Consider the following 14518-nt stretch of genomic DNA (forward strand, 5'->3'; position numbering starts at 1 on the left):
CGAGTGCAGATTTCAAATTGTTTTAATGTCCTCATACACATTCAGCGGAGGAAAAGTTACATTCACACTCAATTTCACACACGCGAAGAGCAAAAATGGAAACACTCAATGTCAGGGGAGGAGCAGAAATATTATTACTAAAATAACTAAACGCGTTATCACAGCTGCGTGGATGAAAATATAAGATGAAATGCGTTGTCACTGACGCGCTATGTTTTCGTGAGTAATGGAGCGAGATGCACTTCTTTTTGAAAGGCGATGTGATGATGCGCATTTTAAGCTAGGGGTCAATGGCTTCTGACGACAGGCTGCATGGAAACTGCACTCCTAAGGTCAGTAAAAATTCTCGAGCAAAATAAACATAAATATTCATATCTAAATTACAAAATGAATCTGTGGTTTGCGTTTGTGTATTTTTTTAATTTTTTATTCAAGTAAAAAAATCAGATTTTGACTAAATTTTGAATTCTTGGTCAATGAGCGCCGTGCCAAACTGACGGCCAGGAGTCGTGCAGCGTGGGCTTCTTGGTGGGCGTGGGACTGAGCAATTTGATGACTAAAGGTTCGCTTTTGGCCGCCTTCTTGGGCCCTTGCTTGTCAATGTGTCGGAAAGTGATCTTCTCCTCCGTGCCGCCGCGCTGGCTTTTGATTCTTTTGGTGACTTTGAGCGGCTTTATTTTCATCCGCCTCGACTCCTCGGCCTCCTTCTCCTTAGCATCTTCCTTATCGGCGTCGCCGCCGCCGCCGCCGCTGTTGTCGTTGTTGTCGTCATTGTTGTCGTCGTCGTCTTTTGCGTGCCTGTGGTCGTCTTCTTTATCGGGCCAGTGGCTGGAGTGTTCCTCGCTGTGATAGTAGTTGAAGGGCGGATGAGGAGCGGATGTGTCGTCATCAGACGATGTGAAGGTCTCGGTCATGGTCACTACTCGCTCTGTCGTGCTAAATTTAGATTGAATCCAATTAGCACCTGAGCGATGGCGAATGTGATACAATTAAAGCTGCGGTTTGTTATATTAATTAAAAAGCCTAAAATTAAATGATAAAAATAATAGGAAAAACAGGAAGTTTGGTCTATTGTTATTAAAATAATAATTTGCATTTTTCGTGTTTGTTCAACAACAAGCACTGATAAAATCATAATTAGGGCCGTTTATTTAATGTTTCAGATACATAAAAATTTCTTCATTTTAAATTGACAAATTTTAATTTACACTGTTATTTTTAGTTGACTTTTTTACAAATCAAAGTCAAACTGAAGTCCGATTGAGATGGTTTTGAACTAACCTGCTTTAGGCAATTTTGCAAAACTTTTGTCATTTCAACTGATAAGTGTAGATCGGTGATTAAACTTGAATATTGAATGTTAAGAAGTTAAAATCGAGTGTATTTTATATATGTTTAGAGACAACCGCGGATACATTTTAAACCACCTGCCCATAAGTTTTGTAAATTCGTATATTTTATTAAAAAAAGAGGGGTAGAAAAAAAGAAACATAAATTTTTAATTTTTATAATTCTCTTTCCCTCTTGAAATCTACAATAATAATCTCGGCCAAATAAATAAAAAACATTTACGTACAATAAAGACATTCTAAATTAACAAAATTTTTACTGTTTTTAATGTAAAACTAGCAAAGTTTTTGAAAATTTACAGAACGCCATTATTTTTATTTTTTTAGATTTGCAAGTTTTTGCTCTCTCCGGGAAGGTTCACTTTCAAATGAATAAAAACTTTGTGCGTATATTATTAACCGGAATAAAAAATGTGCAATTTAAATTTTCATTTTTCATTTCCTCTAAAATCCTGTTTACAAAAATATTAATTTGTTAAAGAAAAGACAGTGGTTTTAAATCTTTCCAGTCATCTCTAAGAATTCAAAAATATCAAATCCACTGCATTTAAATTACTTGACATTAAACCCACAGTTTTAATTGTTTTTGTAACAGCAATTTAAAGTGGTTGGCATGAGTTGAAAATTGTTAGAATTGTTGGCTCTACAATGAGCAGCTCATCAAATTTTTATCATCTATCATTATTCTCTACATTGTGCACCAATCGAATCCTTAGGGATTAATTAGTCTATGCATTGAAAACAAGGATTTTATGGGTTTTTGCAGTATTAATAATCCTGTTAAAAAAATGCAACACTGCCCTTAAAGGTAATTTAAAACCATCTCTATCGGCAATCATTTGTCTTTGTTTTGTTTTAACACAGTCAGTGTAAAACACACCGTTTAAAATTATATGAGAAACCATTTTAACTATTAACAAAAGTCTGAAAAGTTTTAATTACATGGCCTTTGAAATAATAAATAAATAAATAAATATATAAACTCCTTTGTTTGAATCATGCCTAAGAGCTAAAGAGACAGGGAAAATATCATTTTTGGGCTCACGTGTGAAAGCTTTTGCTGGTGGTGTGGACAACCGCGACCTTTTCCTCAGACTGCTTCTTCTTGGGCGGCGGAGGCGGCAGGGCCTCAACTTTGTAACCGGAGGCTTCGGCGAAGCTGCGGAAGACGACGTCCCAGACGCTGGCCATGACCCTGGAGATGAGGCCCTCGCCGGCCGCGCTGCACTGCGTCACCAGCAGCGCCGCGATTAGCGCCACCAACACGGGTGCTCGCATGGCGTCGAAATGGTCGGCGCCGCCGTGCACCGCACGCTTTTATGCCGAGAGAAAGGAGCGATGAAAGGAACGAAAAAAATAATTCGAGAACGAACGGAGATCCAGATGATGCAGTGTGACTCTTTTCTTCGGCGGCGTCGGGCAAGCGTGAAATGATCCGCGCCTGCCAATGCTAGACGCGGCGGCTTTTTCTCGCGATTAGAACGTCGCGGTCCCTGCCCTTTGTAACGATCAGACAGAAATAGATAGGCGAATAATAACGTGAAATATCGGGGATTAGATGCACTGTTGATCCTCAATTTTTCCCTTTTTTGCTTCGAATTATTTTTGGCTGGTTATAGCAGCTAAGCAGCCTAGCTCGATTTTTATCGGATATTTTTAATATTTAAAAGTTAGAAAATAGTGGCAGAGATCCAAACAAGCTCTCGTGCAGTAAATCCTTAATTTTTATTTTATCATTTAAAATGGAAACTCTTAGAATTCGACGTTTGTGTCAAATATCATTGAATTTTACACAGATTTTTCCTAACGTGTGTTTTCGATTTTAACAAGTTTTGGAGATTTTAAAAAAGTTGCCAAAAAACTACTTAAAAATATGGTTTTCCTAAATTTAGCTGAAATTTGGTTTATATACACTGTTAAATGAGACAAATCGATGGGTGGGTCATGTGTGACGTTCCAGAAAATAATAAAAATGCTATCTTGAACTGTTAATATCCTATTCGCAAATTTATTGGGCAAAACTAAACTCTAACTATGTTTCTGGATGGTTAAAAACGACCCAACAATCCGATTTGTCAAACAAAGTCTACACATTAGACTACGCATATTCAATCATTCAATCAAATCCTTAAGAGTTTCTATGTAAGATTTAATAAGGTTATTTGTATATTTGCGATCGTAGATAATAATTTCCTTTAATAGGAAGATCTTCTAGTAATAAAAGCCCTTTCATAAAAATAAATAAATAAAACACTTATAATTTCAAAACCTTAACTTTCTAAGTTAAGAAATAGCTTAAAAACCACCTAATTCAATATATTAAATATAAATAATTGCAAAATATTGTAATATTTTGACTACATTAATTTCATTATTCCTAATATGCATTATTTGTAAATAATCGAAACTTTTACATGTTAGTCATTACAAATGAAACACATGCAAGTGAAAATGTAATTTTACGGCCGATCGGATAAGGCGTGAAAACAGGAGAGAGAGAAAAAGGCGCGTTTCGCACGCTCGTCAAGCACTTTGTGCTCGGCCACAAAAAGACGACGACCCATTTGTTTGACCAGCGGAGAGACGGGCGCGATGCACGCGATTATCTCCACTTTCAGTTTTGTTCCTTCCTCCGCAATTTAATTCGCGATTTTCTGTTGCAGAAGCCAAAAAGCGGCAGAAGAAGCAAAACGGTGGCCAAGCTGCGCAAGCGGCTTTCCGCGCTGAAACGTGAGGTCAGGGTGCGTGACCTGAGACTCGGCCAGCTGGAGGGTGCGGTCGGCGCTCTCGCCGACCTCAGCACCCGTTCTCAGCGTGCCTACTATGTAAGCAGCGCGTGTATTCCGTTTTTCACAATTGTGCCAGAATAATAATTGACAACTGAGCAGAATTCAAAAATTTCGGAAAGATCATCCTCTGATAAATGTGATTCTTGGGAATGACTGCCGATATAAAATGAACTTATAAATAACAATTTCAAACACAGGAAAAAGCACATTGTGAAACTCCTTTAATTTAAACACAGATTTAACTTTTATTTTTACGCTCTGAATAATTTAAGTTAAGGAAATGAAGCTGATTGAATTTTTTCAAAAGCCACACATGATCTAATCTGACCGCAGCGTCTTATTTTTTATCCATCCAATTCTTTTCAGCATTTCACTCTACGTGATATTTATTTATGTGTATGACTCGATCCATTTTAAAATTAGAAATGATTGCTTGCAGCTCGAATTTCGCGTTTGATCTACATATTTTTTTATTTAGCATAGAATTTAAAATAAGTAGATGGTCACAGGAAAAAATAATAATAGTGGTGTCTCAATCCGCGAGGCATGGAAAAAGCAAATTTTAACGTTTGAGTCACTTGCCGGTCAAAAGTTTTTCACTGCGATGCCTCATTTTATTGCCGCGTGTGTTATTTGGTACACATTGTGCTGCGTGGAGAAAGACACGCGGCGAAAAGTGATGCTTTCAATCTGCTGCTTGATTAGATTGATTGCTTTTCTTCCTCGCTGTTCACGTTCTTTTTTAAGAACGTGATATTTCAATTTAGGAAAAATGTTCTTCATTCAATATTAATGGTGGTTTTCATATAAATTGAGATGCAATTTTATTGACAAAATCATCTATTTATTAAATTCCTTGGGACTGTAATTTTAGAAAATACCATAAAATGAAAGTCAGAAATTAATGTTCCCAACGTGAACTTGCTTTGATGACCTGATAAAAATGGTAGTTTTTTTCATTCATAAGCTGAGAAATCTCTAGCAAAGAAAACGCAGTTTCGTCACAGAATTTTCGAACATATTCTTCATTCAGAGGGGAGTGGTTTTTAAACTGAAGTAATTGAATGAAAATAATTACAGGCGCCATCTCTTCATGAATTTCCTTTCTGATTATGGTGGACCGAGTGAAAAGTTCACTTTGAAAATATGGATCATTTAAAAATTTTGCAGTGAAATAAACAAAATTGTCGATTTTGATTCAGACGCTCAAACAAGCCATTTTAATTCTTTTTTCAAATGTCGCGATTTTAAAAATCCCAGGTGCTGCTCCACGAAATCGCTCGGCAACTGTTTGAAACAGCCGACCTGCTACAAGTCGGTGGCTGCGACCCCTCAGATAGTCCAGCGCCAACGGCCTCTTTGGCGCCATGGTTTGAGACGCTTTATTTGCTGTCACGCAGAATCAAACAGAGGCTGCTGCAAAGTCGGCCAACCACAGGAACGCCGACGCAAAACGGCTCATTGGAAATCAGGTCTGGACTTACGATTAGTGCGACAAAAGACTTTGTTTGACTGAGTGATTATTGCAGGCTGACTGAAATTATGAGCCGGCTGGAGACCAGCCTGTCCTTCTACCCGCGTGGAAACGCAAACCGAGATTCGTAAAAGAGGATGCGAATGGGATTTCTGCTGCAATTTTTTTAATTCCAGGGGCCATTTCACCCATTAAAACAGTGTTGGGAATTAGTCCAAAAAATCTCTCTATAGCTTTCACTAAACAAATTCTATGTCGAAAAATTTATTCCGGGCAAAATACCATTCAAACGAAAGAGCATCCGTCCCCTTTTTTGTCGAAAATGAATTCCCTACTTTAAAATATGAGTCTGTTTAATTTAATTTTATTTGTCACATAATTGTAATGCAAAAATGCTTTTATACACAATTCTATTTTCCAAAAAAGGACCGTGTGATCCATATTCGTTATTTTGAAATAAAAAGTTAAATTATAATTGAATAATCCAATTTTATTTCATCCAAACAAACAGTGTTTTATATTGACTGAGTGTTTAGGAGATGCAGTCCTTTGCATTTAATTTTTCACCAGAATATTGTAGTTTTCATAGCCGTGCTCCTTTCCGTCGAAGGGTAAGTAGGCCCTTCCGTGCGAGAGATGGACCTGCAGATCATCGACCTTTTTAATTACCCTGATAAAAATCAAATAAAAAAATGCGAACCTTTCCCACAACGTCAACGCCGTCGCGGCTGACTTTGGCGACGTAGAGGGTTTCGCCGCTGGACGTGTGGCCTCCATGGACGACGTTGCCCGGTAGCGGGGCGCTGGGATGGTGGCCCACCCAGGAGTAGTTACTGCCGACCAGCACCTCGTAGTCGATCTTCGTGATCTCTTCGCCCCCGTACGGGAAATAGGCTTTGCCTCTGCACACTTTGCCGGGCAGCAGGTCGCACTTGTGATGCGCCCTGCCCACGTACACTGGGCCTCTGTCGTTTCCGGCGTAGAAAGCATTGCCCGGCGCGTGGCCGCAAGATGCGCCCTGCCACTCGCCCATTCTGCAATCCAAGATTTATTATTTTGGCACCATTCCGAATATTATGGAAGGTCAAAATAAATTCAAAAGGGGATTCTTGTGGTATTCAATGTTAACAAAATTATTGTAAATGACTACAGTAAAGAACGGCAGTAGTACGCATTTGTGTGTGTCTATAAATTCCAGACCAAGGAAATTAATTGAAAAATAATAATAAAAAAATGTAAACACAAAAAAGTGTACAAAAAAATGTTCACTCCCGCGTACAGCTCGATTCAATCGGTAAAGTTAAAATTAAAGACAATGAAATTCAATTTAGCGATGAGATTGAGTTGAGAGAGGTTGAATTCCAGTTCAGCGAAAATGTGAAAAACCTAGGCATCGTTTTTGATAAAACCCTCTCCTTGGCATGGCCAAGTTTCGCGAATTTTTCAAAGAGTTTACGGCACCTTAAAAAACTTACAAAAATTTAGAAGCGTAACCCCAGAGAAAATAAGAGTACAACTTGCTAAGAGCTTAATCCTGCCCCATTTTACTATGGTGATATTGTGTGTTGTAATCTCAGTACCTGTCAATGAAATATGCTGCAGAATAATGTAATTCGTTATATGTATTTATAATGTCAAACGTGGCCAAAAGCTGTCTGCTCTCTATAAAAAATGTCAAATATTAAATGTAGTTGATAGGAGAAATCTGCACGTGTTATAGTGCAGACACACAAAATTCTGAATAAAAATTTTCCGCCTTATCTGTACCATTTAGCAGCCAAAATGTACGATGTAAACCTTTTTGGCAGGACAAGAGCGCATCAAATGAAACTGCTGGCCCCATTTATAAGTGTTGAAGTTCCCGTAAACTGTTTTCAAGTGCAAAGCTACCACCTCTGGAACAATCTTCCGCCGAATTTGTGTTTCGACGGAAACCAAAGTGCTTTCAAAGAATTTTTAAAAGAACACAGTATTTCAAGAAATATTGAATCATCTCTCTTTTAAACAATTATGTTCAAACTGATATTATTTTGTCTGGATATGGCAATGTATGGGGCAAAATAACCCCGCAGAACCATAATAAAGATTACTTTAAAACTAAATGTTCCACACCAAAAATGAGAAGAACCAAATGAAAAAGCAATGAATAAATTTGATGTTTGCTCAATTTTATGCAAAAAACAAAAAAAAATTAATAAACCATTCAAATTTTAGACGGTTGTGCACAAATCATGCAATTTTATGCTGAACCAGACTTAAAATCGTCTAAAACTGCTTAATTACCGTCTAAATTCGGCTAAAACCGTCTTTTCTGACAATTTCGTGGTAAAATATTCTTGAAAAAATATTCTTTAACAGTATGAAATATTAATTAAATCGTGTGTGTGTCAACGGCCGTTCAAAGTTTAAGTTCTAAGTGTTTTAACGGACATCGCTAGACGCCAAGGTTAAAGGTTAAAGACAGTGATAATAGTGAAGGACAAACGGACGGCCGGCGGTTCAGACGGATTGCCTGGATCGGCTGGTTATCTGCTCTGCTATACAAGGACGCGTCGGACGCTTATTATTTGCCAACGGCTGCCGCGATCCTCAGTTTTGAGTTAGGCCTCAAGATAAACGATACCGGCGTGTTAGAAAATTTTGTACATAAGAAAAATTTCAGTTTCTGCCGGGCTCCATTCACTACCCGCCATAGTACTTATGAGAATCCAACATAAAAGTATTATGAGAGTCTCATAGGAGCTGGCGAGTTGTGTAGCCCGGCGGAAACTCTAATTTTTCCATATTTTTCCTAATATGTATGTAATTGTTTGGATGAAAATAAATTATGCTATATTTTAAGTAATAAAGAATAAAGTTTGCTATTTAAATCAATAATCCTAAATAAAAGCAAAAAAAAATAAAATTATTAATAGTATTTCAGGGTTTTTCTCTAGGAACAATCTAGGGTCAACTTTAAAAAATAATTCAGGGATAACTTATGTCACGCTTAAAGTTGCTCAAAGAATAATCGAAAGGTTATCCAAAATATTGTTCCAAGAATAACCCAGGGTTAATCCAAGAGGCAGAAAATAATTCTTCTCCAAGGATATTCCTGGGTTATTCCAGGAATGTTTTTTTCTGAATAACAATTTCAATAAATTTAAGTGCCTTTTTTTCTGTGTACGAGTATGTATGCCACGGAACATGCTCTGTGAGAGTGACTTATGTAACTTTCGTCATCATCAGTTACATTTAATTTCTCATCACATAGTGTTTTTTATTAATAAATATGAGGATCTGTAACCCCTCATGTTAAGCATATGATTTTCTTGCAAAATAAACGAGCTTTCCAGTGGTATGCTTACATTTTTTTTGCCTCAAACTTTCAAAATAATAGCGGTTGCGCGAAGAGAAAATGGGGTTTTCCAAACATCGTCAGGGCAGGTTGAGACAAAATTCCAACGCGAGGGGTAGTTTTTTTAAATTCTAATGGTTCGAACCCGAGATTTGGAGTTGCAAAAACAACGATATTCGATAAATTCCCATTTTCTCACTTTTCTCGCCGTCTATCTATGGCTCACCGTGGAAAAAGACTAATTAGTAATAGAAATGGTAATTTTCCATTGAATTTTTAACATAGTAATAGAGTATTTTGCATTGGAAAATAGAAATAAATAAAATTGTCTAAACCGTCTAAATTTATCCAAAAACCCGTCTAAAATTAGTTGACATTTTTCCCGAAAATCGTTTAAAATTCACAGCCCTATAGTTATCCATTACTCAGAGAGTGAAAAATAGTCCTTTAGGGCAAGAGAAAAAATGTTTTAGTTACCCTTGATCTAGTTTTGGTTGTCCTTTTGTATAAAAAAGAAGCAACTGTCAGAATGTGGCTTGTCGTAAAAAATTTGCTCTTTATACGTTTCAGTAAACCCATGAAAGGGCTACCACAGCGTGGCGCCACCATCCAGCTGCAGTCGCACCAAGCGTGTGATATACTCGTCTCCGACAGTTTTCCAATAAATTGAACCCTCCCAAGGGGTAAGTGAATCATAAACCTAATTCAGTGTTAAATCAAACATCCAGTGATCATATTAAAGTTAATTCATCACCGTTTTCAGCAAAAATGTTTAGTGACCTCAAAGTAGAATAAAAACCAACTAAAATAGTCGCATTTTTCGGGGTAGCATAATATGATTTTGTCCAAATCCAATTTGAGGAAAACGAATTTTCTCGATTCGGAAATTGGTCCTGAAGAATGCAAAAAATACAAAAGCAAAATTCAGTTCTTTTTAGAGACGTTTTTAGATAGCTTTTCTTTATTACAAATTATATTTCGGGTCAATTTCTATTGGACCAATTCCACTCGAACAAAACACACGCTTCCCCTTTTCGTTGAAACTAAAAAATTTACAATTCCTAACCTTAAAATGTAAAATATACTTAATATAATTTCATCAGTCAAAATTGTAATATTGCAAAAGCTTTTCACGTACTTTTTATTTGTGTTCCAAAAAAAGGAACCTGCGATTCATATCCATTTTTTTAATAAAACTAAATTCGTCATCTTTATCAATCCAATTTTATTTCATCGTAACGAACAGTTTTTTGTTTTGATCGAGTGTTCAGGAGATGCAGTCCTCTGCATTTAATTTCTCACCAGAATTTCGAAGTTTTCATAGCTGAGCTCCTTTCCAAAGTAGGGAATGTAGGCCTTTCCGTGCGAGAAGTGGACCTGCAGATCATCGACCTTTTTAATTACCCTGATAAAAAGCAAATACAAAAACACTTACCTTTCCTATAACGTCGACGCCGTCGATGCTGACGTGGGCGATATAGAGGGTTTCGCCGCTGGACGTTTGTCCTCCGGGGACGGCGTTGCCCGGCAGCGGGGCGCTGGGGTGGTGGCCCACCCACGAGTAGTTACTGCCGACCAGCACCTCGTAGTCGTCCTTCTTGATCTCGGCGCCGCCGTACGGGACATAGGCACTGCCGCTGGCCAGTTTGCCGGGCAGCAGGTCGCCCTCATGCCACGCCCTGATCACGTACACAGGGCTTCCATCGGATCCAGCGCGGAAAGCGTTGTCTGGCACGCTGCCGCCAGATGCGATCTGCCACTCGCCCATTCTGCAATCCAAGATTTTTCTATTTGGTAACATTCCGAAAATTATGGAAAGTTCAAATAAATTCAAAGGGGATTTTTGTGGTATTAATTAACGTTCAATAGATTATTGAAAATGACTGCAATACAAAACACGGTTTCCTTTTTTGTCTATAAATCCCAAGTCAGATAATCAATTAAAAATCTATAATTTAGATGTTTATTGACTTAGATGAAAATTAAACAAATCTATTAGATGAAATACTGACGATCGACAATTTTTTCTGTGCTTCCAATCGTTGCGGGACTATTCAATGGACACAAATCGTGCAATTCAAGCCATTTAAACCATACTTAAAAACAATCTAAATAATTAAATCATGCATCCCTAAAGAATAAACATATTTTTTTACAATGCAGCAGACAAAGTTGGCCATTACTCAGAGAGTGAAAAATAATCCCCATAGACAAGAGAAAATAGGTTTGTACTTACTTGATCTAGTTGGTTTTCCTTTTGTACAAAACAAAGAAGATTGTCAGAATGTGTCTTTACGAACAAATCCGCTCTTTATGTACGCTTCAGTAACCCATTCATTTCGACCACGAAAGAGGAAACAGTGGTTTGACATTTAACAACATTCGAAGTCAAAGTAAAATCATACATGAAAACACGTACTTCCTCCCAAACTTTCCAGACATATATGAACTTTTTGTTTTGTGAAATCCAGACACTAAAACAGGATGCTCTCGATGTTCTTCGAAAAAGCTTAACGCTGATTTAGTATCCGAGAGATAAATTTAATCCATCGATATCGATTAAAAAATAATTCTTACGGGTCTTTTTGTTTACAAACGCGTTTTCCTTTGCCAAAACTACGCTTTTTCAAAATCTCTGCTCAAGCATATTCCGTGAACTTCAAGCTCACCAGGTCCCGGATAATTTGGGGCCCGAGTGGCCGCAGATCAGAAGCGCTTTTGAGCCTAATCGTAGCCTTCTTTTCGCCTCCTCGCGCCGAGGTCTTATTCAAACGTCAGAAATTTATCCCTAAAGCCACTGGAAAGATGCTAAAGCTAGCAATTTACGACAGTGGACATATTCTCTATGTATTTTTTAAATCATTTTCCTTCGTCGAATTTCTCAGCTAAACAAATAATTATTTTTCAAATGTGTTACGTGAATGACATGAAGATGGTTAAAAAACACTTTGAGGTAAATATGTTATGCACTTTTATCAGTGACCAGCACAGGGAATCCTTCAGTGTGTCAAAACATCCTTGTCAAATAAAAGTGATTCAGGAAATTTAGAAATGAGCCAAAAGACAAAACTTAAAAACAGGACGAGGTTAAATAAGAAATTTTTACCACATGCATCCTATAACGTCGCTTTTTCTATGATTCAATTTAATTTAAATTTGAAATGGCATTGATTTGCCTTGTTTTTTTTTTATCAAAAATAAAAACTTTAAATTTCCCATAGCTTCTGATAATCAGATCGTTTAACCCGTAAGGACTTCAATAGATAGATGAAGCAATCTGGTGTCCTTTAAGAGAAAATTCAGCAGCAATCTATCTATAACTTCGAACGCAAGAGACTGAGAAGACCAGCAGAACCAAGATCAAGCAGACGCTGGAAATCATGCAGCCCTCTATCAAAAGAAAATTGCCTCTTTTGGTCACTTATTGCCTCTCAATTTTTCAATGACCTGCCGTGATTTAACATAATAAGTCGACCCGCGATAAGTGTGATTTTTCAATGATATTATAATTTTTAATTTTTTTATGAGCAATCCACTTTACCTAATTCGACCTTCAAAGAATCGATTGCCCCCGTGGACGACGTTGCCCGGTAGCGGGGCGCTGGGATGGTGGCCCACCCACGAGTAGTTACTGCCGACCAGCACCTCGTAGTCGATCTTGGTGATCTCGGCGCCGCCGTAAGGGAAACAAAATTTAAACTAAGGGGCGGTTTTGAATTCCAGGCATGATCCTGTACCTATTAGCTGCATTGGAATTTTTTGATATTGCGGGCTTGGACCATCTCTAATTGCCAGTGCCCAGTTGCACCTTTGAACTTGGCGAGCTTGTGCAGAATTTCAAGGGCTACAAATCAGCTCTGAACCACAAAAAATGTAAGGGTTCTATCATCCCTTTAATTTTGAATTTTAAAAAAATGGTCTCAAAAGGTAACCTTGACCTTCGACCTGCGAATTTTTTGTAAATTGGAAACATGTTCAGAAAACAAGGATATAGACGTTGAAAATTTCGAGGTGATAACCAAACTCGGTCAAGAGCTACAGTCCACCTTACATTCACACAATTCGATTTTCGGGAATTTTTAAGATGGGGAACGCCCCATTTGCGATCTTCAAATTTGCAAATTTGTCATGGGGCAAGGAAAACATTTATATCTAATTAGGTATTTTTTTATTTTTTATGAGCTAAATTGATTGAACATCTAAATCCCCAATTTATATTAATTTGAATCTGTTTGAGTTTATCATTTTTGGGATTTTTGTTTATCTTGCTGATTCCTTTTTCAAAGTATTCTCCGGTGTACGTATTATCTAAATTTCATCACTTCCATAGTTCTATGCTTTAATAAAATTGTCCAAATTATATTAGTTTAAAGATGTAATAAACAATTATTGTGGTTATTTGTTACTAAATAAAAGTTGCTCTTGTTCATACAAATTATCCTCATTTGAAAAGATAGACATAAATATGAATTTTATCCTCTTAATCCTTTTAATTGCGACTATATAGCTTCACGCTACATTATTAACGAAAATTCCCCTCGCGCGAACAATCCACTCCACATTGACCCGAATTCACAACGTAACGTTATAAGTGCCATCTAGTAGTCAATGAGAGAACCATACCCAACTCTCCTGCTGGTCTGTTTGGTTGGTTAAACCGCTACGTCAACGCCCACCCATCCATGTGATTGAGAACCCAGCAAAACATTGCCATAAAAATCCAGATTTTATTTTTGGTATAGTTCTGTAGTTTGCGAAGCACATTAATTATTACTGCCTTTCAAAACGAAACATTTCAGCGGTGGAAACGTTTTGTAAGTGCCATGATTTTTAGAAGATTTATATTTTTAATTTTGTCTTTTGTAGTGTGTTCTAACAAGAGCGTGTAGCAGGCAGCAAAAATGTTTCGCAACGGCTTAAGAAATCTAAGTGAAATTGGACAAAAAATTGCCAGCAGAGGTTTTCACACGACCGGATTAAATGATCAACTTCATCTTTTAAGTCGGCTGAGGGTGGTAGACAACAGTGAAATAGGAAAGAGAGCCATGGCAGAGGGCAAACCACCAAAAATCTTTCACGTTTACAATAAGACCGGCGTTGGAACGATAGGTTTGTTTTCTCCTGCAAAATAAATTTAAATCATTTTAAATGAAAACTAATTAAAATTGAAACTAATTAATTTTTGGCCATTCCAGGAGACAAAGTGATGGTGGCGATAAAGGGCGAGAAAAAGAAGGGCATCATTGTGGGGTGCAAACAGACGCAGCAAGCGATGGTGCCTAAGTTCGACAGCAACAACGTCGTCCTCATTGACGACAACGGCTCACCGCTCGGCACTCGGATACATGTACCCATTCCAAACCTTCTGCGAACCATCCTGAGGAAGAAAACCATCGCCAAAGGAGCCGACTACACCAAACTGCTCGCGATTGCCACCAAATTTGTCTGATCAGTGCCCAAGACAATATGACACTTTTAGCCAAGTTTAGTGTTTAATATATATATATTAAAATAAATTGTTGGAATTTAAACCAAAAATTTGTATTAGGTTTTCAAGCACTCATTGCGC

The 14518-nt window shown here is 37.5% G+C and overlaps 5 protein-coding genes across 7 annotated transcripts in view; 2 read left to right on the forward strand and 3 right to left on the reverse strand.

The window, feature by feature from the left end:
- Positions 1 to 6081, forward strand: part of LOC135941772 (uncharacterized) — a 73818-nt gene extending 67737 nt beyond the window's left edge. Inside the window, exons 5-7 of the mRNA XM_065487488.1 lie at positions 4013 to 4174; positions 5399 to 5610; positions 5668 to 6081. Coding sequence (XP_065343560.1) covers positions 4013 to 4174; positions 5399 to 5610; positions 5668 to 5743 — 450 coding nt within the window. The 3' untranslated portion in view covers positions 5744 to 6081. The remainder of the gene's footprint in view (positions 1 to 4012; positions 4175 to 5398; positions 5611 to 5667) is intronic.
- LOC135944311 (uncharacterized) lies at positions 5 to 2869 on the reverse strand. The gene is made up of 2 exons (XM_065491156.1): positions 2395 to 2869; positions 5 to 936 (listed from the first exon to the last, which is right to left on the reverse strand). The coding sequence occupies exons 1-2, from the start codon at positions 2625 to 2627 to the stop codon at positions 474 to 476; spliced, it is 696 nt and encodes a 231-aa protein (XP_065347228.1). The 5' UTR covers positions 2628 to 2869; the 3' UTR covers positions 5 to 473.
- On the reverse strand, positions 6082 to 9509 carry LOC135941775 (uncharacterized). Of its 2 annotated transcripts, none has more exons than XM_065487493.1 (3): positions 9427 to 9509; positions 6313 to 6646; positions 6082 to 6254 (listed from the first exon to the last, which is right to left on the reverse strand). In XM_065487493.1, exons 2-3 carry the CDS (start codon positions 6643 to 6645, stop codon positions 6168 to 6170), a joined length of 420 nt encoding a protein of 139 aa, XP_065343565.1. In that variant the 5' UTR covers position 6646; positions 9427 to 9509; the 3' UTR covers positions 6082 to 6167. The 2 variants fall into 2 exon arrangements, with proteins under 2 accessions (XP_065343565.1, XP_065343566.1); XM_065487494.1 differs by lacking the exon at positions 9427 to 9509 and adding an exon at positions 7410 to 7534.
- Positions 9510 to 10154: 645 nt separating this feature from the next.
- On the reverse strand, positions 10155 to 11309 carry LOC135942549 (uncharacterized). The gene is made up of 3 exons (XM_065488705.1): positions 11186 to 11309; positions 10385 to 10718; positions 10155 to 10326 (listed from the first exon to the last, which is right to left on the reverse strand). Exons 2-3 carry the CDS (start codon positions 10715 to 10717, stop codon positions 10240 to 10242), a joined length of 420 nt encoding a protein of 139 aa, XP_065344777.1. The 5' UTR covers position 10718; positions 11186 to 11309; the 3' UTR covers positions 10155 to 10239.
- Positions 11310 to 13619: 2310 nt separating this feature from the next.
- mRpL14 (mitochondrial ribosomal protein L14) lies at positions 13620 to 14452 on the forward strand. 2 transcript variants are annotated; one of them, XM_065488329.1, is made up of 3 exons: positions 13620 to 13763; positions 13816 to 14058; positions 14145 to 14452. In XM_065488329.1, exons 2-3 carry the CDS (start codon positions 13851 to 13853, stop codon positions 14396 to 14398), a joined length of 462 nt encoding a protein of 153 aa, XP_065344401.1. In that variant the 5' UTR covers positions 13620 to 13763; positions 13816 to 13850; the 3' UTR covers positions 14399 to 14452. The 2 variants fall into 2 exon arrangements, with proteins under 2 accessions (XP_065344401.1, XP_065344402.1); XM_065488330.1 differs by having other exon boundaries at positions 13626 to 13763; positions 13842 to 14058.
- The last annotated feature ends 66 nt before the right edge of the window (positions 14453 to 14518 follow it).

This window comes from Cloeon dipterum, chromosome 4 (genome assembly GCF_949628265.1).
Source record: "Cloeon dipterum chromosome 4, ieCloDipt1.1, whole genome shotgun sequence".
Classification (NCBI taxonomy): domain Eukaryota; kingdom Metazoa; phylum Arthropoda; class Insecta; order Ephemeroptera; family Baetidae; genus Cloeon; species Cloeon dipterum.